The following is a 20568-nucleotide window of genomic DNA, read 5'->3' on the forward strand; positions in this document are numbered from 1 at the left end:
AGTGAAGCCAACAGGGAAAAAAATAGGCAATAGTCTGTGGCCCACTTCCAAGCATCGGAGATTGTGGAGTTGATTTACTAAAATTGGAGAGATTAAAAAAAGCTGCGTATATTGGCCAATGAGCTTCGAAGTTCTTCAGCTTGTTCAAAGCTTTGACAAAAAAAACTGGAAGCCGATTGGTTAATCTAACCTTCTGCGTAGAGATGCACCAGATTTTGCACTCTACAGTTTTAGTAAATCAATCAACCTCTGTGTTTTTCCTTTTTCCGTGTCATATCCCTTTAATGGCAAAGTTACTGTGCAAAACAAACTTATACAATTTAAAGAACAACTAACCATAACAGCATTATGGCAGAAGGACGTTATTCTGTGTCAGTTTTTCTGTAAATACAACATATGAGATATGTATATATTTTATATATAATAAAACAAAAACAAATTTCAACTTAAATGAGAAGTAATTTCCCCAAGTTCTCTCCCTAAACTGTCAGCGCACTGCATGTGCGATTAAAACTGTATGTAGCTGTGGGTTACATATAATGTATACCGCACTGTGTTCTGGGTATGAGCAGAGACTTCCCGGATCATAGACTAGTCTACAGTCTGGTCTACAGCAGTGGTGCTCAGCCAATCGCAGCAAGCAATTTCTTGTGATTGACTGAGCACCGCTGCTGTAGACTAGTCTGTGTTCCTGGAAGTCTCCGCCCATACCCGAAAAAAAGTGCGGTATACTTTATGTAGCCAGCCACAGATGCTTGCAGTTTCGCACATGCAGCGAGCTCACAACTTAGGGAGAGACATAGTTTGGCCCAACAACAAACTATGTAGCTCAAAAGCTGGAGTTCTCTTTTTTTTTTTTAAAATGAAGTGCAAAAGAACTGTAGAAGAACTACAATAAACAACCAATGGCACAACTAGACAATTGGAACATAGCAAATGAATTGGGCTGTGCTACTGATTTCTAATCTATTTCTGTAAAAGTGGCAGATTTCGCTTTAAGAAAAGAATTTGTTCAGCTTTCTCACAGCAGAGACGGTTCCTCTTCTCATAAAGAATGTGAGATACTAGACTGAATAGTCTCTCGTTCTCTGTACTGGTGCCTGGGGCAGATAAATATCTGCATGCAACCTGTGCAAGCAAAGGAAAATGTTTGTTGATGTGCCAGTACTCAAGGGGATTGGCGCTTCTGGCGATGGGCTATTCAACAAAATCTCCAGCTGTTGGGTAGCTGCAGTTGTTGTGGCACTGCTATGGACCGGGTGCATTTATGTAAAATTTCTTCAACCATATCCGATATCTAGGTAGTGCGTTCCTCTTCACTTGTATCCGACTGTGTTTCTCTGGTATACTTCACTCTGTGCTACACCTCCAAACTCCTTCACTAGATGCTTCCATCACCTCCATTTGTGCCTGTATTGCTTCCTGTGCACACTGCTTTTTTTTCCACATTAAAATAATGCTCTTTAAATCAAACTGTTACAGTACAGGTTTTTTTTTTTTTTTTTTATGCCATGGTCTGTTTCTACCTCTTTTCCTAGCAGACACTTCAGTGCAGCAATCGAGGGAATAACTTGAGCAATGGAAGCATTAGCTGAGCTTTTTTCTTTTGTTAATTGTTCAAATGGGTATAGAAGAGACTAACTGACTTTCAACTAACATCCACTGATGTGCGCTCAGTGTTGCCGGTGTTCTGCCTAATAGAGTCCGGCCATCCATATGTGTCCGCTCCGTACTGCGCATACGCAGTACGGAGCAGACGAAGCTTCGGAAAATCTCCGAACCTGAACGGCGCCTGCGGCTAAAACGCGCTTTTGTTTGAAAACATGGCTACATCTTGCTGCAGTCATTTCAGTGGCATTCCAAACTGTCTGCACAGCTTGTAATCTGGAATAAGCAAGCAGAGAATGCTTTCTTGTATTCTGTATGCTGAACTGGATGATGCTTTTTCAGATAGGGTATCAAATCTGTTGTTGAAAAATGCCTTGGCACTGTACCCCCTGAGCAAAGACCGCAGATTGCAAATTTTGGGTCTTTATCAGAAACTTTAAAATATTTCCACACTGCAGACATGGTCCACCTTTGCTGGTAGCACAGAAGAATAGCATAGAATGATCTGTAGTAGTGGGAGTGAAATCGGAGGGGAAAAAAAATAACTAAAATCAATTTAAAAACTAAACCCCAGGCAGCTATAAAATAAACTAAACCTAACCAATAACCCCCCCCCCTTTTATTTTTTTTTACATTGCAGCCCTCTTGCAATGCAAGGTAGTCATGTCTGCACTGCAGTACATCTGACTTGTACCAAAGAATATATTGATTGATTTGATTGCATGCTATTTGTTTGAGATATTCAGTAGTATATTGCATACTGTCCTGTTTTAAAAATTCATGCTCTTGCCAGTGTAGCATAACATACTGAAATGCTAGCTTTCTAATAGCAGCTCAAACATGCATTACATGGCCTGCTAATTTAATAGTAACTAACTAACTAAATACTACATACAACTGAATAAGCATTTTCTACCTCATAAGAGATTTTCAATTCTCTATCCCCTGGAAGAGAAATTCTCCAAAAGATGGAAAATACCAGCAGTTGACTCTGCGATTTCCAATATGAATAAAGGCCTAACCTGTCCTATAGACAATGCACAGATGCCTAAGGATCCAACAGATAAAAAGTTGGAATCCCTGTTAAAATCTTCCTTTTACATGGCAGGTGCCGTTACTCAGCCTGCAGTTGCTGAAATAGGTGTCTGTCAATCCCTAAAGGACCAATTTAAACAGGCCCTTAGAGAGCTTCCTGCACAACAAGCTCAGGATTTGGCTGAACTATCAAAAGCATTATGCTTTGCCATAGATGCCATTAAAGATTCTATTCACCAGGCGTCCCTCCTTATGCTTGGGCTTGTACATATGCTTCGAATCCTGTTGTTTAAAAATCGGTCAGCTGAAGCACCATGTAAAAACCTCCTAACTGGGTTCCATTTTCATGGGGAGTGACTATTTGGAGAAGACTTGGACAAATATATCCAAACAATTTCTAGTGTGAAAAGTACTCCTTTTCATTTTTTGTCAGTCAAGAGTATAAATGCCATTCATTTAAACAGGCTCTTTCCCCTGCGCCAGGGGCTTCTGCCTCTAGGCAGTGGCTATGGCCTCCACCATCAGACTCTACAGGGAAACCTCGGGGTCAGACCCAGGCTCAAAAGAAGTCCTGGGGTCGGAAACCTGCAAAGAAGAATCCTAAAGCCTCATCATGAAGAGGCAACCCCCCTCACTAAGGTGGGGGGGGAAGACCCACAGTTTTCAGAAGTCCGGAAAGAGGAAATTCAGGACAGATGGGTCATCTCCATGATAACGCTGGGGTACAAGCTGGAGACTTTCTACCGTCTCGCTTCCTGAGGTCAAGCGTTCCCAAAGAGAGAAAATTACGATCTCTGTTTCAGGCACTAGACTGATTGTGCTACTGGGGTGATCATACAAAAGAGCAAGGTCTGGGGTTTTATTCAGATCTTTACATGGTACCAAAAACAAATGGAGACGTCAGACCCATTCTAGAGCTAAGAAATCTAAATCTGTTCCTGAAGATCTGTTCCTTTCGCATTGAGACAATCAGGTCAGTCGTTTCTATCCTTCTAGGAGGAGAACTTCTGGCATCAATCGACATCACAAATGCATATCTGCATGTCCATAGATTTCCCATTCATAAAAAGTTTCTGCAGTTCAAGTTAGAACAGCAGCATTTCCAGTTTGTAGCCCTGCCCTTTGGGCTAGCCACAGCACCCCGGGTGTTCACCAAGGTGCTGGCCCCACCTCTAGCCAGGTTAAGGGTATAACAGTTGGAGCGTACATAGACTATATACATTGCTAATAGATCAGTCGGTGGCTTGTTTGGAGCAAGGCGTATGCACTACAACCAATTATCTGGAAAGTTATATTCTCAACCTAGAGAAATCTTCCTTAATAGCACTAAAGAGGCTGGAGTACTTGGGTCTGATCATAGACACAGCCCAGGAAAGGGCTGCCTCAGGCATAGATCAACTCCATAAGAGGGTTGGTGTGGATGGTCAGGTCAAATGGCAATCCCTCCATTTGCCTTTTGCATGAGGTTGCTAAGAACCATGGTGGCTTCATTGGAAGTGGTTCCCTATGCTCAGTTTCATTCAAGACTGTTGCAAAGCAGTATCCTGTCTGCTTGGAACAAAACAATTTAAGCTTTAGACTTGCCAATGCAGCTGCCCCCAAGAGTGTCCCAAAGCCTCACTTGGTGGTTACTAACCCAGAATCTGCTGAAAGGAAAATCCTTCAGATCAGTCATCTGGAAAGTGGTAACGACGGATACCAGTCTTTCAGGCTGGGGAGCAATACTAGAAAAGACAACTGTCCAGGGATAGTGATCAAGAACCTTCTTGCCCATCAATATCCTAGAGATTCTGGCAGTGCATCTGGCTCTAAAGTCCTGGACTTTTTTAGGTTACGGGATTGTCCTGTCAGGATTCAATCTGACAATGCCACAGCTGTGGCCTATACCAATCACCAAGAGGGCACCAAAAGTCTCTCAGCACAGAGAGAGAGGTGAACCAGATTTTAACTTGGGCAGAAGGGAATGTTCCGTGCCTATCGGCAGTCTTCATTCCAGGAGTAGGGAATTGGCAGGCGGACTACTTGAGTCACCAGCAGTTATTCTAAGGGGAATGGTCTGTTCACCCTGACATATTTCGGGCTGTTTGCCAAAGATGGGGGACTCTGGACATAGATCTTTTAGCGTCCATGAAGTTAGTCAACTTTGTAGCCAGAACAATGGATCCATTCGCATGCAGAACGGATGTATTGGTGACCCCATGGGATCAGTTCTCACTGATCTATGCATTCCCCCAATTCAGTTGCTGCCTTGACCTCTTTGCAGGATCAAACTAGAAAGAAAGTTGGTAGTTCTGGTGGCATCAGCATGGCCCAGAAGGTCATGGTATGCAGAAATCGTAAAGATGGCAGTGGAGGGCCCATGGTCCCTCCCACTATGGCCAGATCTGCTCTCACAGGGACCGATATTCCATCCTTCCTTGTGGTCTCTAAATTTAAACGGCTTGGCTATTGATACCCATATTCTGAAGAAACGTGGGCTTTCCGGTTCAGTTATCTCTACCCTGATTAATGCAAGGAAGCCAGCTTCCAGAACTATATATTATAGGGTCTGGAGGGCTTATGTTTCCTGGTGTGAATCCAAGGGTTGGCACCCTTGGAGATATATCATAGGCAGAATTCTTGCCTTTCTACAATTAGGGGTAGGAATAAATTTGGCCTTGAGCACTATTAAAGGCCACGTCTCAGCTTTATCAGTCTTATTTCAAAGACCACTTGCTTCTCATTCTTTAATTCAGAGTTTTATACAAGGGGTAATGTGGCTTAATCTACCTGTCAAACCTCCCTTAAACCCTTGGGACTTGAACTTCGTTTTGTCTGTGTTACAAAAAAACAGCCATTTGAACTGATACAACATATTCCCTTAGTCCTTCTGACAAGAACGTTTTGTATTTTTGGTTGCTATATCCTCAGCAAGGAGGGTTTCAGAATTGGCTGCTCTTTCTTGTAAAGCACCATATTTGATTTTTCGTAAGGACAGTGTGGTGTTGCGCCCTCATCCATACTTTTTGCCAAAGGGCATTTCAGGTTTTCACCTAAACCAAGATATTGTCCTGCCATAGTTTTTTCCAAAACCATGTTCCAGAGAAGAAAAATCACAACATTGTCTTGATGTAGTGAGAGCAATGAAAATCTCTTTAAAGGCAACTGCTCAGATTCGTAAGATGGATGTTTTATTTATTCTGCCAGAGGGTCCTAAGAAAGGACAAGCAGTGTTGAAATCCACTGTCTCCAAGTGGATTCAGCAAGTGATAATTATGATTGAAGGGGTATCATTCCCCCTTTTCAAGTTAAGGCACACTCTACTAGGGCAGTTAGTGCTTCTTGGGCAGTGAGTCATCAGGCCTCCATGGCTCAGATCTGTAAGGCCGCAACTTCAGTGCATACATTCACAAAATTTTTATCAGCTGGATGTAAGTTGGTATTCGGGCGCAGTGTGCTGCAGACAGCAGTATAGATCCTCAAGTCTGGGGGTACCCTCCAGGTTGTGTCTCCTTCCCCCTCAAGTAGTATTGCTATGGGACATCCTATTAAGTAATTAAGGCTCTGTGTCCCATGATATACGATAAAGAAAATAGGATTTTTATAACGGCTTGCATGTAAAATACTTTTCTTGGAGTAGATCGTGGGACACAGAGGTCCCCTCTTTTTTGGGATTTAAGTATATTGCTTTGCTACAAAAACTGATGTGCTCCTGGAAGGAGGATGGGTTATATAGGGAGTGAACTTCCTTGAGTGTGTATACCAATATCAACACCTGAAGTTGGCCTATAACACATTAAGTAATTACTTAAGGCTCTGTGTCCCATGATGCACACCAAGTAAAGGATTTTACAGGTAAGCTGTTATAAAAGTTCTATTTTTTTTATATTACTAGTTGGAATGTCAGTTTAACCAGTTGCCGACCGCCGCACGACGATGTACGTCGACAGAATGGCACGGGCAGGCATATGGGCGTACCTGTACGTCCCTGCCTTCCTGTGGGTGGGGGGCCCGATCGGGATACCGTGCAGGAGCGATCCGGGATGAGGGGGCGGCCATTCATTCATGGCCACCCCCTCGCGATCGCTCCTGACGAATGGAAGTGCAGCATGACATCACTTCCTCTCCTGTAATGTAAACACAGGCAGAGGAAATGATGTAATCTCTCCTCGGTGTCGGTATTTTTCGTTCCGGCACCGAGGAGAGAGGATCGGTGAGTTGCACCTACACTACACTACACAGTAGAACATGCCAGGCACACTCACCCCCCCTTCACCCCCAGTCACAGTGACACCAATTGCATTTTTTTTCTTTATTTTTTTATTATTGCATTGGTGTCATTTGTGACTGTAATAACTGTTAGGGCAGTTAGGGTTAGCCCCCTTTAGTTCTAGGGTACCCCCCTAACCCCCCCCCCCAATAAAGGTTTAACCCCGTGATCACCCCCCCCCCCCCCCCCCCCCGTCGCCAGTGTCACTAAGGCTGGGTTCACATTGCAGCGGTTTATGAGAACGGATGTGATTCGCACCGCACTGCAGTGCAAATCACATCCGATCTCTGCACGATGCGAGTTCAGCCATACAGATAGTATGGCTGAATTCGCATCACACCCGCCGCAAACTCGCACGGGACCCTTTTTTTGGTCCGCAGCAGAATCGGATCGCATGGGTGTTCACACCATGCGATCCGATTCCTGTCCGAGTTTGCAGATCGCACTGCGATATGCGAACTGATCTGGGGGTGTCATTTAACATTTCACTGACACTCCCAGCAGTTCGCATAGGGCAGTGTGAACTGCCGCTGGGAGGCATGCAATGCGGGAAGCCGCCGCGGATTCGTGGCGTTCCCGCATCGCTCCAGTGTGAACCCAGCCTAATAAGCGATCGTTTTTCTGATCGCTGTATTAGTGTCACAGGTGACGCTAGTTAGGCAGGTAGGTATTTAGGTTCGCCGCAGCTTTTTATAGCGCCAGCGACCCCCATATACTACCGCATAAAGCCCCCTGATTGCCCCCTAGTTAACCCTTTCACCAGTGATCACCATATAACTGTTACAGGTGACGCTGGTTGGTTAGTTATTTTTTTATAGTTTCAGGGCACCTGCCATTTATTACCTAATAAAGGTTTAACCCCCTGATCACCCGGCGGGTGATATAAGTTTGAGGGTCAGATGAGGTCTGCGTCGCCCCAGGCAGCGTCAGGTTAGTGCCAGTACCGCTAACACCCACGCGCAAAGCATACACCTCCCTTAGTAATATAGTATCTGATCAGATCTATATTAGAGTCGCCAGCAGTTTAGGTTTCCCAAAACGCATTGTTAGCGGGATCAGCCCAGATACCTGCTAGCACCTGCGTTTATCCCCTCCGCCAAGCCCAGCCCAGCCCACCCAAGTGCAGTATCGATCGATCACTGTCACTTACAAAACACAACACACATAACTGCAGCGTTCGCAGAGTCAGGCCTGATCCCTGCGATCGCTAACAGTTTTTTTTTTTTTTTTTTTTTTTTGTAGCGTTTTGATACAGTCGCTGACAGCCTAGGTGCTTTTTTACCTGTGAGTCTCACTAGTGTACCCCTAAATTTAGGGGTGTCTACTTTCCAAAATGGGGTCATTTGTGGGGGTTTGTGCCATCTTGGCATTTTATGGCCTTCAAAACTGCGATAGGTAGTGAGGAGTGAAATCAAAAATTTACACCCTTAGAAATCCTGAAGGCAGTGCTTGGCTTTCGGGGCCCCGTATGCGGCTAGGCTCCCAAAAAATCCCACACATGTGGTATCCCCGTACTCAGGAGAAGCAGCAGAATTTATTTTGGGGTGTCATTTCACATATGCTCATGGCATGTGTGAGCAATATATCATTTAGTGACAACTTTGTGGAAAAAAAAAAAAGTTTGTAATTTTCCCGCAACTTGTGACAAAATATAAAATATTCCATGGACTCAACATGCCTCTCAGCAAATAGTTTGGGGTGTCTACTTTCTAAAATGGGGTCATTTGTGGGTGTTTTGTGCCATCTTGGCATTTTATGGCCTTCAAAACTGTGATAGGTAGTGAGGAGTGAAATTACAAATGTATGCCCTTAGAAATCCTGAAGGCGGTGCTTGGTTTTCGGGGCCCCGTACGCGGCTAGGCTTCCAAAAAGTCAACCACATGTGGTATCCCCGTACTCAGGAGAAGCAGCAGAATGTATTTTGGGGTACAATTCCACATATAACCATGGCATGTGTGAGCAATATATCATTTAGTGACAACTTTGTGTAAAATAAAAAAAACAATTTTTTTTTTTTTGTCATTATTCAATCGCTTGAGACAAAAAAATAAAATATTCAATGGGCTCAACATGCCTCTTATCAATTTCCTTAGGGTGTCTACTTTCCAAAATGGGGTCATTTGTGGGGGTTTTGTACTGCCCTGCCATTTTAGCACCTCAAGAAATGAGATGGGCAGTCATAAACTAAAAGCTGTGTAAATTCCAGAAAATGTACCTTAGTTTGTAGATGTGACAACTTTTGCGCAAACCAATAAATATACAGTTATTGACTTTTTTTTTTTTTTTTTTTTACCAAAGACATGTGGCTGAATACATTTTGGCCTAAATGTATGACTAAAATTGAGTTTATTGGATTTTTCTAATAACAAAGTAGAAAATATAATATTTTTTTTCAAAATTTGCGGTCTTTTTATGTTTATATCGCAAAAAATTAAAATCGCAGAGTCAGTCAAATACCTTTAAAAGAAAGCTCTATTTGTGGGGAAAAAAAGGATGCAAATTTTGTTTGGGTACAACATTGCATGACCGCGCAATTACCAGTTAAAGCAGCGCAGTGCCAAATTGTAAAAAGACCTCTGGTCATTGACCAGCAAAATGGTCCGGTCTGAAAGTGGTTAAGCAAGAGAAAAGTGGCAATGCTCACCTGCAAATAGTAGTAATGGTAGCCATCCAGGAGGGACGATGCACTCTCTCCAATGCAGCCTTGTATTCTCCCGACTCCCAACTGCGCCTCAACCACGAGGAATGTCCGCAGGGAAAGTGCTCCCAACTCAAGCACCTCAACCGCAGGGAACGTGCTCACTAGTCCATTGTCTTAACCACAAGGAACATGCACTCTGTCCACACAGCGAGTGACGTCACCCGTCGGTGCGCCCACCACTACTGCGCATGCAATGTGCCGAAAACATGATTTTTGGCCGATATGTTTCAGCAGCCAAAATTTCGTTGCATCCCTAGCTAAAATGTTATGGTACATTTTGGCTCAACGTCTCCACCTCTGATGCCCTAAAAGATGTAATTCTGCGACTGTACCAAATATAGTATCTTCACAATCTGGTCCTAGGGAGTTGCTCAAGTTCTTTCTCATCTCTCCTCCTCTTTAGGCCATTCTGGGCCTACTCCTCTGCCCCTTTTTAAAAATGTTTTTACTTTCCTTTTTTATTCTTTCTTTCTCTTTTTCCTCACCCCTCAACCTTTAATGTTCACACATTATGCTATTGTACTTCTACGCAGAATGCTAATGGCCCATACACACAATCCATAAATTGGGTGAAAAATACCACATTCAATGCGATCGTACGATAATCTGATCACTGGTACTGAGCTTTCAAGGGCTTTCGAGGGCCGATCATGACAGTTCATCCAATATTATCCGATCGGAGCATGAAAATTTTTCTCGTATGATACCAGATCATACGATTTTCACTTTAATCAGTAGAGTTGACATCCAAAAATACAAATGCTCTATGTTACATAGTTTTCATGTGGGGTGTGTATGTGTGGTGGTTTTTTTTATTTTATTGTGTTGTGTTGTACAAGTTTTTTTGATATGCAACAAAACATGGACGATCTTTTGTCCAATTTTCGGATCGTGTGTACAGGCCATTACTCTCCACACCATAATAAATGGAATGTTGTTCTATGCCTTTTCAAGGCTCCATTATGTGTGTGTATGTGTGTGTGTGTGTGTGTGTGTGTATATATAGATATAGATATAGATATATATAACTATATATAGATATATATAACTATATATAGATATATATAACTATATATAGATATATATAACTATATATAGATATATATAACTATATATAGATATATATATAACTATATATAGATATATATATAACTATATATAGATATATATATAACTATATATAGATATATATATAACTATATATAGATATATATATAACTATATATAGATATATATATAACTATATATAGATATATATATAACTATATATAGATATATATATAACTATATATAGATATATATATAACTATAGATATATATATAACTATATAACTATATATATATATATATATATATAACTATATATATATATATATATATATATATATATATATATATATATATATGTTATATTTTTATATATATGTGTGTGTGTGTGTGTGTGTGTGTGTGTGTGTGTGTGTATATGTAGAGAGAGAGATATATCTTTAATCTCTATCTCGCGCCTACAGTTTACGCAGCGCTATACAATGTATAGGGGGGGGCACGCGCAATACAAAAGGTACAGGAGGGCCCTGCTCGTAGAGCTTGCATTCTTAAGGGAGGGGGTGGTGGTACTACAAAAGGTAATGGCTGCAGAGAATGATTTGATGGGGGTAGCTCAGGGACAGTTGGGTGGGTGTGGGATAGGCTTCTCTGAATAAATGAGTTTTCAGGGAACTCCTAAAGGTGGACAGGGTAAGGGCTGATTGGACAGACTGGGGCAGGGAGTTCCAGAGGATGGGAGAGGCTCTGGAGAAGTCTTTAAGGCGAGCATGAGAGGAGGTAACAAGGGAGCTAGAAAGGAGGTCCTGGGAGGAGCGGAGGGAATGATTTGGGCGTTATCTGCAGATGAGGTTGGTGATGTTGTGGATGGCTTTGTATGTTATGGTTTAGCATTTTGAATTTTACATGGTGGGGTAGGGGAAGCCAGTGAAGGGATTGGCAGAGAGGAGCAGCAGTCACGGATCGGTTAGTGAGGTGTATTAGACTAGCAGCAGCATTCATAATAGACTGAAAGGGAGATAGCCTGCTTAAGGGTATGCCATTAAGGAGAGAGTTTCTGTAGTCAAGGCAGGAAATAATCGAGGAGTGAACGAGTTGCTTTGTGGTGTTATTAGTCAGGAAGGGTCGAATTCTGTAGATGTTGCGGAGGTGAAGACTACAGGATTTAGGCAGCAATTGGCTATGGGGGCTGAAGGAGAGGTCAGAGTCTAGGATTACACCCAGGACCCTCGCATGTGTGGAGGGACCAATGGTTGTGTTGATATTAATGGTGAAGTCACCGGGGGGGGGGGGGGGGGGGGTTGGGTGATCGTGAAGGAGGAAATATAACAAGCTCAGTTTTAGAAAGATTGAGTTTGAGGAAGTGGTGTGACATCCATACTGATGTCATTCAATAAGTTGGAGATCTGTGAGGAGATTAAGGGGGTGAGTTGAGGAGTGGAGAGATAGATCTGGGTGTCGTCGGCATAGAGGTGGTTATTGAAAAGGTGGGAGGTTATCAACTGGCCCAGGGAAGAGTTATAGAGCAAGAATAGGAGTGGGCCCAAGGACAGAACCTTGGGGTACCCCAACAGAAAGAGGAAGGGGAGCGGAAGAGATGGAGTTGTGACACTGAAAGTGCGCTGAGATAGGAGGAAAACCAGGGTAAAGCAGAATCGTGGAGGCCAAGGGAGGGTAATTTGCTGAGGAGGAGCAGGTGGTCTACTGTGTCAAAGGCAGCAGAGCGGGCTAAAAGTATGAGTATGGAGTCATGGGCGTTTGGTTTTAGCAGTTAGTAGGTCATTGGTGCGTTTTTAGTAGGATAATAATATGTAATTTGTATGTATGTCTCTAAACTATCCATCTATCCCCATTTAAACAATCAATGCTTATAGATGGCTAGATTAGATCTATCAGTCGTTCTGAGACCCCTCTCCTTTGATGAAGCACATGGCAGCATTTGTCTGTAGGGGGTGTACATTGATTAGATGGAGGCAGTGTTCACAATGGTTTCCAGGCAACTGTAGCACGCACACATATGAAGAAACAGGGAAATCCAATATGCCGTCATTTTTACAATTACTGTTTGTTTTTTGGTTTTTCAAAGTGTAATTGAATCCATTGCTGACATTTAGGGCACATTTACAACTACCCAGTCTTTAAAGAAATTCATGTTTACATGCCAGTCATTCCACCCACATGTGTTAATCATTGCATAGAGGCACATTAAAATAGTTGGACTTGGAATCCTCCGTATACGTGCATTATTTATTTAGTTATTTATTTTCTGAAATGTTAACACTATATTTTAAAGGCTAATTTTACCTTTTTATTTTTCATAAAACAAAAATAAAAAATTAAAGTCATTTGATTTATATTCCCCCAAAGCAATCTGCAAAGAATTGCACCTGCAATCGGTGGATGGTGCAGTGTCAGACTCTTGCAAACACTTCCTCCGGCTCCCTTTCGGTTTGGAAACCTGCAGGAAGCGCCAATGGACTACAAGTGTGTTGATTACCGTACTTGTGTTCCATTGATAACTACACTTTTGCCTGCTGCAGTCGAAGGCAGGACTAGTAGTTTATACATTCACAGTTCTCGGTCAATGAATGACATGGCTATGCAGGCGGAAGTGACAGTGGCTGCGGGGCAGAAGAACTGCATGCTGTCACGTAGAAGAATGTTAGTTCTTGGGGGTTGGGAGGCAGGTACTTGCCAACATATCACGGTACATGCTATACCCTAGATACAAGCTTAAAGGTGAGCTTTAGCCTTTAACCACTTGACCACTGGGCACTTAAACACCCTTAATAACCAGACCAATTTTCAGCTTTCAGTGCTCTCACATTTTGAATGACAATTACTCAGTCATGCAACACTGTACCCATATGAATTTTTTTGTCCTTTTTTCACACAAATAGAGCTTTCTTTTGGTGGTATTTAATCACCGCTGAGTTTTTTATTTTTTTGTGCTATAAAAGAAAAAAAGACAGAAAATTCTGTTTAAAAAAAAAAAAAAAAAAAATTCGTTTGTGGTATAAAATTTAGCAGATTAGTAATTTTTCTTCATAAATTGTGGCCAAAATTTATACCACTACATATCTTTGGTAAAAATAAGTACAAATTGGTGGATATTATTTGGTCTTTGTGAAAGTTATAGAGTCCACAAGCTATGGTGCCAATATCTGAAAATTGATCACACCTGAAGTACTGATGGCCTATTTCAATTCTTGAGACCCTAACATGCCATAAAAGTACAAATGCCCCCCCCAATGACCCCTTTTTGGAAAGAAGACATTCCAAGGTATTTAGTAAGAGGCATGATGAGTTTTTTGAAGTTGTCATTTTTTTCCCACAATTCTTTGCAAAATCAATATATTTTTTTTTTTTTCCACAAAATTGTCATATCAGTTTTTCTCACACGCAGCATATGCATACCACAAATTACACCCCAAAACACATTCTGCTATTACTCCCGAGTACGGCAATACCACATGTGTGAGACTTTTACACAGCGTGGCCACATACAGAGGCCCAACATGCACAAATGTACAATTCTGACATTTCTCTCCTATATGTAAAAATCATCATTTATTTGCTAGAAAATTACATAGAACCCCACAACATTTTTTTTTTTTTTTTTTTTTTTTAAGCGAACACCCTGGAGAATACAATGGTGGTCGTGGCAACTTTTTATCTCGCACGGTATTTGTGCAGAAATTTTTTGAACGCGTTTTTTTTGGGGGGAAAACAGTTTTGTGTTTAAAAAAAAAAAAAAAAAGTTAGCCCAATTTTTGCATAATGTGAAAGATGAAGTTACGCCGAGTAAATAGATACCGAACGTGTCACTCTTCAAAATTGCACATGCTCGTGGAATGGCGCCAAACTTCACTACTTAAAAATCCCCATAGGCGACTTTTTTTTTTTTACTGGTTACATGTTTTGAGTTACAGAGGAGGTCTAGAGCTAGAATTATTGCTCTCGCTCTAACGTTCGCAGCGATACCTCACGTGTGGTTTGAACACAGTTTTCATATGTGGGCGGGACTTGCGTATGTGTTCGCTTCTGCATGCGAGCACATGGGGACAGGGGCGCTTTAAAAAAAAAAAATTTTTATTCATTTTACTTTTATTTTAGTTTTGACTTTTTTTTTTTCCCCCAAAAATAAATTTTTTTTGATCACTTTTATTCCTATTACAAGGAATGTTAACATCCCTTGTAATAGGAATATGGCATGACGGGTCCTATTTACAGTGAGATATGGGGTCAATAATGGTATTGAGGGGTTAAATTCAGTGAGCAGTGATGTGGGCACTGCAGATGCAGCCCACAGCGCTGCTGACACGATCTCTTCCCCCTCCGCTGTACCGCTCGATGGAGCGATCACTCAGTAAACAGCCGCGATGAGCGTCCGTTTACCGCGATGCTCTCGAGTGCTCGCCCCAAGAGGCGCGCAAGAGCGGAATTCTGGGAGGACGTCATATGACGGCCTCCCAGAGTTAAGAAACCGCCCTGTAGCCGTCATTCGGCTAAGGGGCGGTTGTTAAGTGGTTAAAGGAAACCACTATGGTAGATGCCACAACTGGATTTCTAGTTGCCCGTTTTGGGTTTTGGTAGTATTAAGAGTGGAGGGAGAAACGTAGGTGGTTCAAATGCAGACCTGCTAATACTTAGTATGAGCACACGATCTCTCTCCTCTCCCCTGAGAGAACCGTGATTTGTGTTTATGCACAGGTTCTTGCTCTGTCACAAGCAATCGCGGGTGCCAGGTGGTCTTCGTGCCCGCCGGGCACATGCTGCGTGCGCCTCCTACAGCGTCTTAAAGGGCCAACGTACAGATGGGTTTACTTCCTATGTTTTCCTGCAAAGGTAAAGCATATTGGGCTACTATAGTAGCCCATTATGTGTCACTTACCTGACACAGGAGCCAGCGATGTCACCGCTGTCCCCTCTTCCACGGAGCATCCATCTTCTTTCTGGGTATCGTGGCTCTGGCGCTGATTGGCCGGAGCGTCAATGATGTCACTCCCGCACATGCGCGTGCGGGAGCTGCCACTAACGGCATATCACCGTTAGCAGCAGCATGCTCAGTGTGCCTGCGTGCCGCTGTCTACTCTACTCTACAAATGAAGCTGGACAACATAATCTTTTATATTTCGCCACAAATTGGGTACAAGCAGTCCTTGAGTTACAAACATCCAACTTACATTCGACTCCTAATTTAAAAATGAAGGGAGATGTCAGGAAGCATGAGGAAATCTACCCCTAGGAAGGGAAGTTCACACTTATAAGAGTTTTTAACCACTTAAGGACCGCCGCATGGCAATGTACGTCAATGCAATGGCACCGACGGGCACAAGCACGTACATGTACGTGCTCGCCTTCCAGCAGGTGGGGGCTCCGATCAGACCCCCTCCCGCTGGATGCGGCAGTCCGTTTCGCTGCAGGAGCGATCCGGGATGAGGGGATTTCCGTTGCTTTCTGGTCTTCCCCTCTCGATCGCGCCTGGCGAATGAGAAGCTTCCCCCGCTGTGTATAGTAAACACAGGCAGGGAGGAAGTGATGTCATTCTCCTCGGGCGGTCTTTTTGACCGGACTGCGAGGAGAAGAGAGAAAGTAAGTGTGCACCAACACTACACTGACATGTAGGTACACATAGGCACACAACCCCCCCCAGTCACAGTGTCACTGATTGCAGTGATCATTTATTTTCTGATCACTGCATTTAGTGTCAGTTGTGACAGTAAAAACTGTCAGGGCAGTTAGTGTTAGGTCCAGGGTAGCCCACTACCCCCCCAATAAAGGTTTAACCCCCTGATTGCCCCTAGAGTTAACCCTTTCACCCCCTTTTGCCAGTGTCACTAAGCGATCGTTTTTCTGATCGCTGCATTAGTGTCACTGAAGCCGCTAAGTAGCTAGATATTTTTTTAGGTTCACCGCCAGGTTTTTATAGCGCTAGGTACCCCGATATACTACCCAATAATGGTTTTAACTCCCTGATTGCCCCTAGTTAACCCTTTCACCAGCGATCACTGTATAAGTGCCACTGGTGACGCAGGTTAGCCAGTTATTTATTTAGGTTCCCCGTCAGGTTTTTATATAGCGCCAGGGACCCCCATATACTACCTAATAAAGATTTTAACCCCCTGATTGCCCCTAGTTAACCCTTTCACCAGTGATCACCGGTTAAGTGTTACGGGTGACTCTGGTTAGTTAGTTTGCTTTTTATAGCATCAGGGCACCCAACATTTATTACCCAATAAAGGTTTAACCCCCTGATCACCCGGCGGGTGATATCAATTAGGTTTTAGGGTCAGGGTCTGCGTCGCCCCAGGCAACGCTAGGTTAGTGCCAGTACCGCTAACACCCACGCACAAAGCATAAACCTCCCGTAGTGGTATAGAATCTGAACAGATCAATATCTTGTCTGATCAGATCTATACTAGCGTCCCCAGCAGTTTAGGGTTCCAAAAAAACGCATTGTTAGCGGGATCAGCCCAGATACCTGCTGGCACCTGCGTTTTGCCCCTCCGCCCAGCCCACCCAAGTGCAGTATCGCTTGATCACTGTCACTTGCAAAACACTAAACACATAACTGCAGCGTTCACGGAGTCAGGCCTGATCGCTAACGTTTTTTTATTTTTTGGTAGCGTTTTATATTTAAATCCGGAAGGCAGTGCTTGGTTTTAGGGGTCCCGTACGTGGCTAGGCTTCCAAAAAGTCCCTCACATGTGGTATCCCCGTACTCGGGAGAAGCAGCAGAATTAATTTTGGGGTGTAATTTCACTTATGCCCATAGCATGTGTGAGCAATATATCATTTAGTGACAACTTTGTGCAAAAAAAAATTGTAATATTCTTGCAACTTGTGGCAAAAAGGTAAAATATTTCATGGACTCAACATGCCTCTCAGTAAATAGCTTGGGGTGTCTAATTTCCAAAATGGGGTCATTTGGGGGGGGTTTGTGCTATTTTGGCATTTTATGGCCTTCGAAACTGTGATAGGTAGTGGGGAGTGAAATCAAAAATTTGCACCGTTAGAAAACATGAAGGCAGTGATTGGTTTTTGGGGTGCCGTATGCGGGTATACTCCCAAAAAGTACTCAGGAGAAGCAGCAGAATATATTTTGGGGTGCAATTCCAAATATAACTATGGCATGTGTGAGCAATATATCATTTAGTGACAACTTTTTGTAAACTTTTCTTTTTGTGTCATTATTCAATCACTTGGGACAAAAAAAAATATTCAATGGGCTCAACATGCCCCTCAGCAATTTCCTTGGGGTGTCTACTTTCCAAAATGGGGTCATTTTGGGGGGGGGGGGGGTTTGTATTGCCCTGCCATTTTAGCACCTCAAGAAATGAGATAGGCAGTCATAAATTAAAAGCTGTGTAAATTCCAGAAAATGTACTCTAGTTTGTAGACGCTATAACTTTTGCGCAAACCAATAAATATACGCTTATTGACATTTTTTTTACTAAAGACATGTGGCTGAATAAATTTTGGCCTAAATGTATGACTAAAATTTAGTTTATTCGATTTTTCTTATAACAAAAAGTAGAAAATGGCTTTTTTTTTTTTTCTCAATTTTCTGTCTTCTTCCATTTATATCGCAAAAAAAATAAAAATCGCAGAGGCAATCAAATACTATCAAAAGAAAGCTCTATTTGTGGGAAGAAAAGGACACAAATTTCGTTTGGATACAACATTGCATGACCGCGCAATTACCAGTTAAAGCAGTGCAGTGCGAAATTGTAAAAAGACCTCTGGTCCTTAGGCTGACAATTGGTCTGGGGCTGAAGTGGTTAAGGGACACACTTTTATTAATTCTCTGGTCTGGCACATGACCTTTGGTGCTCCGCCTATCAGTAATGGGTCACATGCCGTTTTCTACTGCATGTAATGTGCCGCCCTGCTAGCAACCCTTTTAATACCTATAAAATTCAAAGTCCTGGTTTGACTTGAAAGCCCAAATTATTGCAATACTGTTCTCATCATTGAGTCTCCCCCTCTCTCTCCTGTACAGCTCAGATTGGGGGATGGGAAACAACACGGGAGCTAATACGTGAAGAGCGTAGAGTGACAGAGCAATGAGCTGCAAAGGGTACTAATGCCCATTTACTGCCCATTCAGAGCGAGGGGGAGGGGACCTGAAAGTGAAACTGTAACTGAGATAGATCAGATTCCTTCTGTGCCATGTGACAAAGCTGTTTCAGGACTCGATGGACAAATACAAATTCTTTGGTGGGTAAAACTCTCATACGTGCATTTGCCTTTTTGCCTGGAGTTCAACTTTAAGTTCATCTTATTTACTTGTATAGAGAAAAATGAACAAGGTCAGTGTAAACAGATTTATTTGCTGTGAGAACTGAACAGGTAGCCATAGGATGGTCAGCAAATATCAGGCAGCCTTGTTTGGTAACTGTAAGCTAATGTTCTTCCTCTGTTTCTTTTATTGCAGGCAATATATGAACAGAAAAGGAGGATTCAACAGACCTCTAGATTTCATCGCCTAAATCTTGGCAGCTACAAGTTGGATGTCGTACTGTATGTGTTCTCTGGAGTCTTTACAGTGCAAGTGAAAGGAAACCTGTTTTGAAATGGAGAGCCGTTGCTGTCTACACATGAAAAATCTGTCTGGTTTAAGTACTTTGTGTCCCTGACATAAAACTAACATGAATTTAGGGACAACTGAGCGAATCCTAATCTGCATATTGTTCCAGGTCGGGTGAATCCAAAATTACTAAAAGTGTTGGATCAACATGACAGCCAGGGCATTTGTGTGTGTTTGTTTTTAAAGGCGGGGGGGGGGGGGGTCTGCGGTGTTGGCTCTCATATATTTTCAGTACAAGATACCTTTAATACAACACAGTACGCATCTGATCACTAGTTCTGGGCAGTGTGACATCATTGTATTGTTCACTGCAATGTTATGACAGTGTGTGGACCCACAATAGATGATCACTGTAGTACTTTTATTCATGTGTTCACTTCCATATGTCAGATGGTTCTGCTACTTGCCATTGTTTTTCTTAGTAAAAAAATATAAGCATTGCTTTAAATTAGAATCGGATCAAAACTCTTTATTTTGATTGAGTTGGGTGGTGAAGGGTTTAAACCTGCACCAGATAGCTTTTTTATTTTTTTGTTGTTTTTAACCCTGTCAAGAAAATCTGCCTCCACTTTTGTCCTAGAAATGTCGGGTGCTGTTTGCCCGAGAGACTGCTTTCTTGTAGCTTCACACCTTATGGTAGATGCTCTATAGGAATATATAGAAAATCTATGATGGTAGAGAACTTCGGCCTTGGCAGAGAAACAGCTGTCACTGCTAGACAGGATGGGGTGGAATCTCTATCCGGGAAGACAAAGGACAGCAACCAGATAAAACCTGTCCACTCCATTCAAAAGTAGAAAAATAGAGATGTGTTTGGTAAGTGAGGCCCTTCTGCTGACAATGAGCAAGTGGCATTGTACCATACCAGGCATGCTTAGATTTGCACTTCTTTGTCAGCTGGGAGCATATCCTGTTTTAAAGTGAATCGTTTAATTTTTTTTTGGTATTGTACAGTAAAATGTTTTCAATAAAATTAAATTTTTAAAAAATTTAATGAACACTGGAGTTGATTTATTAAATAAACTGGTGCAAAATCTGGTGCAGCTGTTCAGTTTCTAACTTCAGCTTATTCGATTAAAGAGTAAGGCCTCTGTCACACAGACGATCCGTTCAGGTCCACCTGTCAGTTTCTTAAGTGTACCTGAACAGATGCTCCAGACCTCTATGGAGTGTCGGATGTCAGCGGTGACATGTCCACTGACATCCGACCCGTGCCGATCCAAAAAAGTGTGACGGAGGAAAAAGCTACTTTTCCATCCGTTTGAGAATCGGATCGGGTGACGATGGACTCTGCGGTCAGTCCTCATCCGATCTCCCATAGGGGAAAGTGGCGCTCTG

General features: G+C 42.6%; 1 protein-coding gene across 1 annotated transcript in view; it reads left to right on the top strand.

Moving 5' to 3' along the window:
- The window catches only part of SNRNP27 (small nuclear ribonucleoprotein U4/U6.U5 subunit 27), a 44156-nt gene extending 23887 nt beyond the window's left edge, over positions 1 to 20269 (top strand). The window contains exon 6 of the mRNA XM_077469432.1: positions 19078 to 20269. Coding sequence (XP_077325558.1) covers positions 19078 to 19132 — 55 coding nt within the window. The 3' untranslated portion in view covers positions 19133 to 20269. The remainder of the gene's footprint in view (positions 1 to 19077) is intronic.
- The last annotated feature ends 299 nt before the right edge of the window (positions 20270 to 20568 follow it).

This window comes from Lithobates pipiens, unplaced genomic scaffold (genome assembly GCF_037356315.1).
Source record: "Lithobates pipiens isolate NorthernLeopardFrog02 unplaced genomic scaffold, aLitPip1_a1.2 Scaffold_8, whole genome shotgun sequence".
Classification (NCBI taxonomy): Eukaryota; Metazoa; Chordata; class Amphibia; order Anura; family Ranidae; genus Lithobates; species Lithobates pipiens.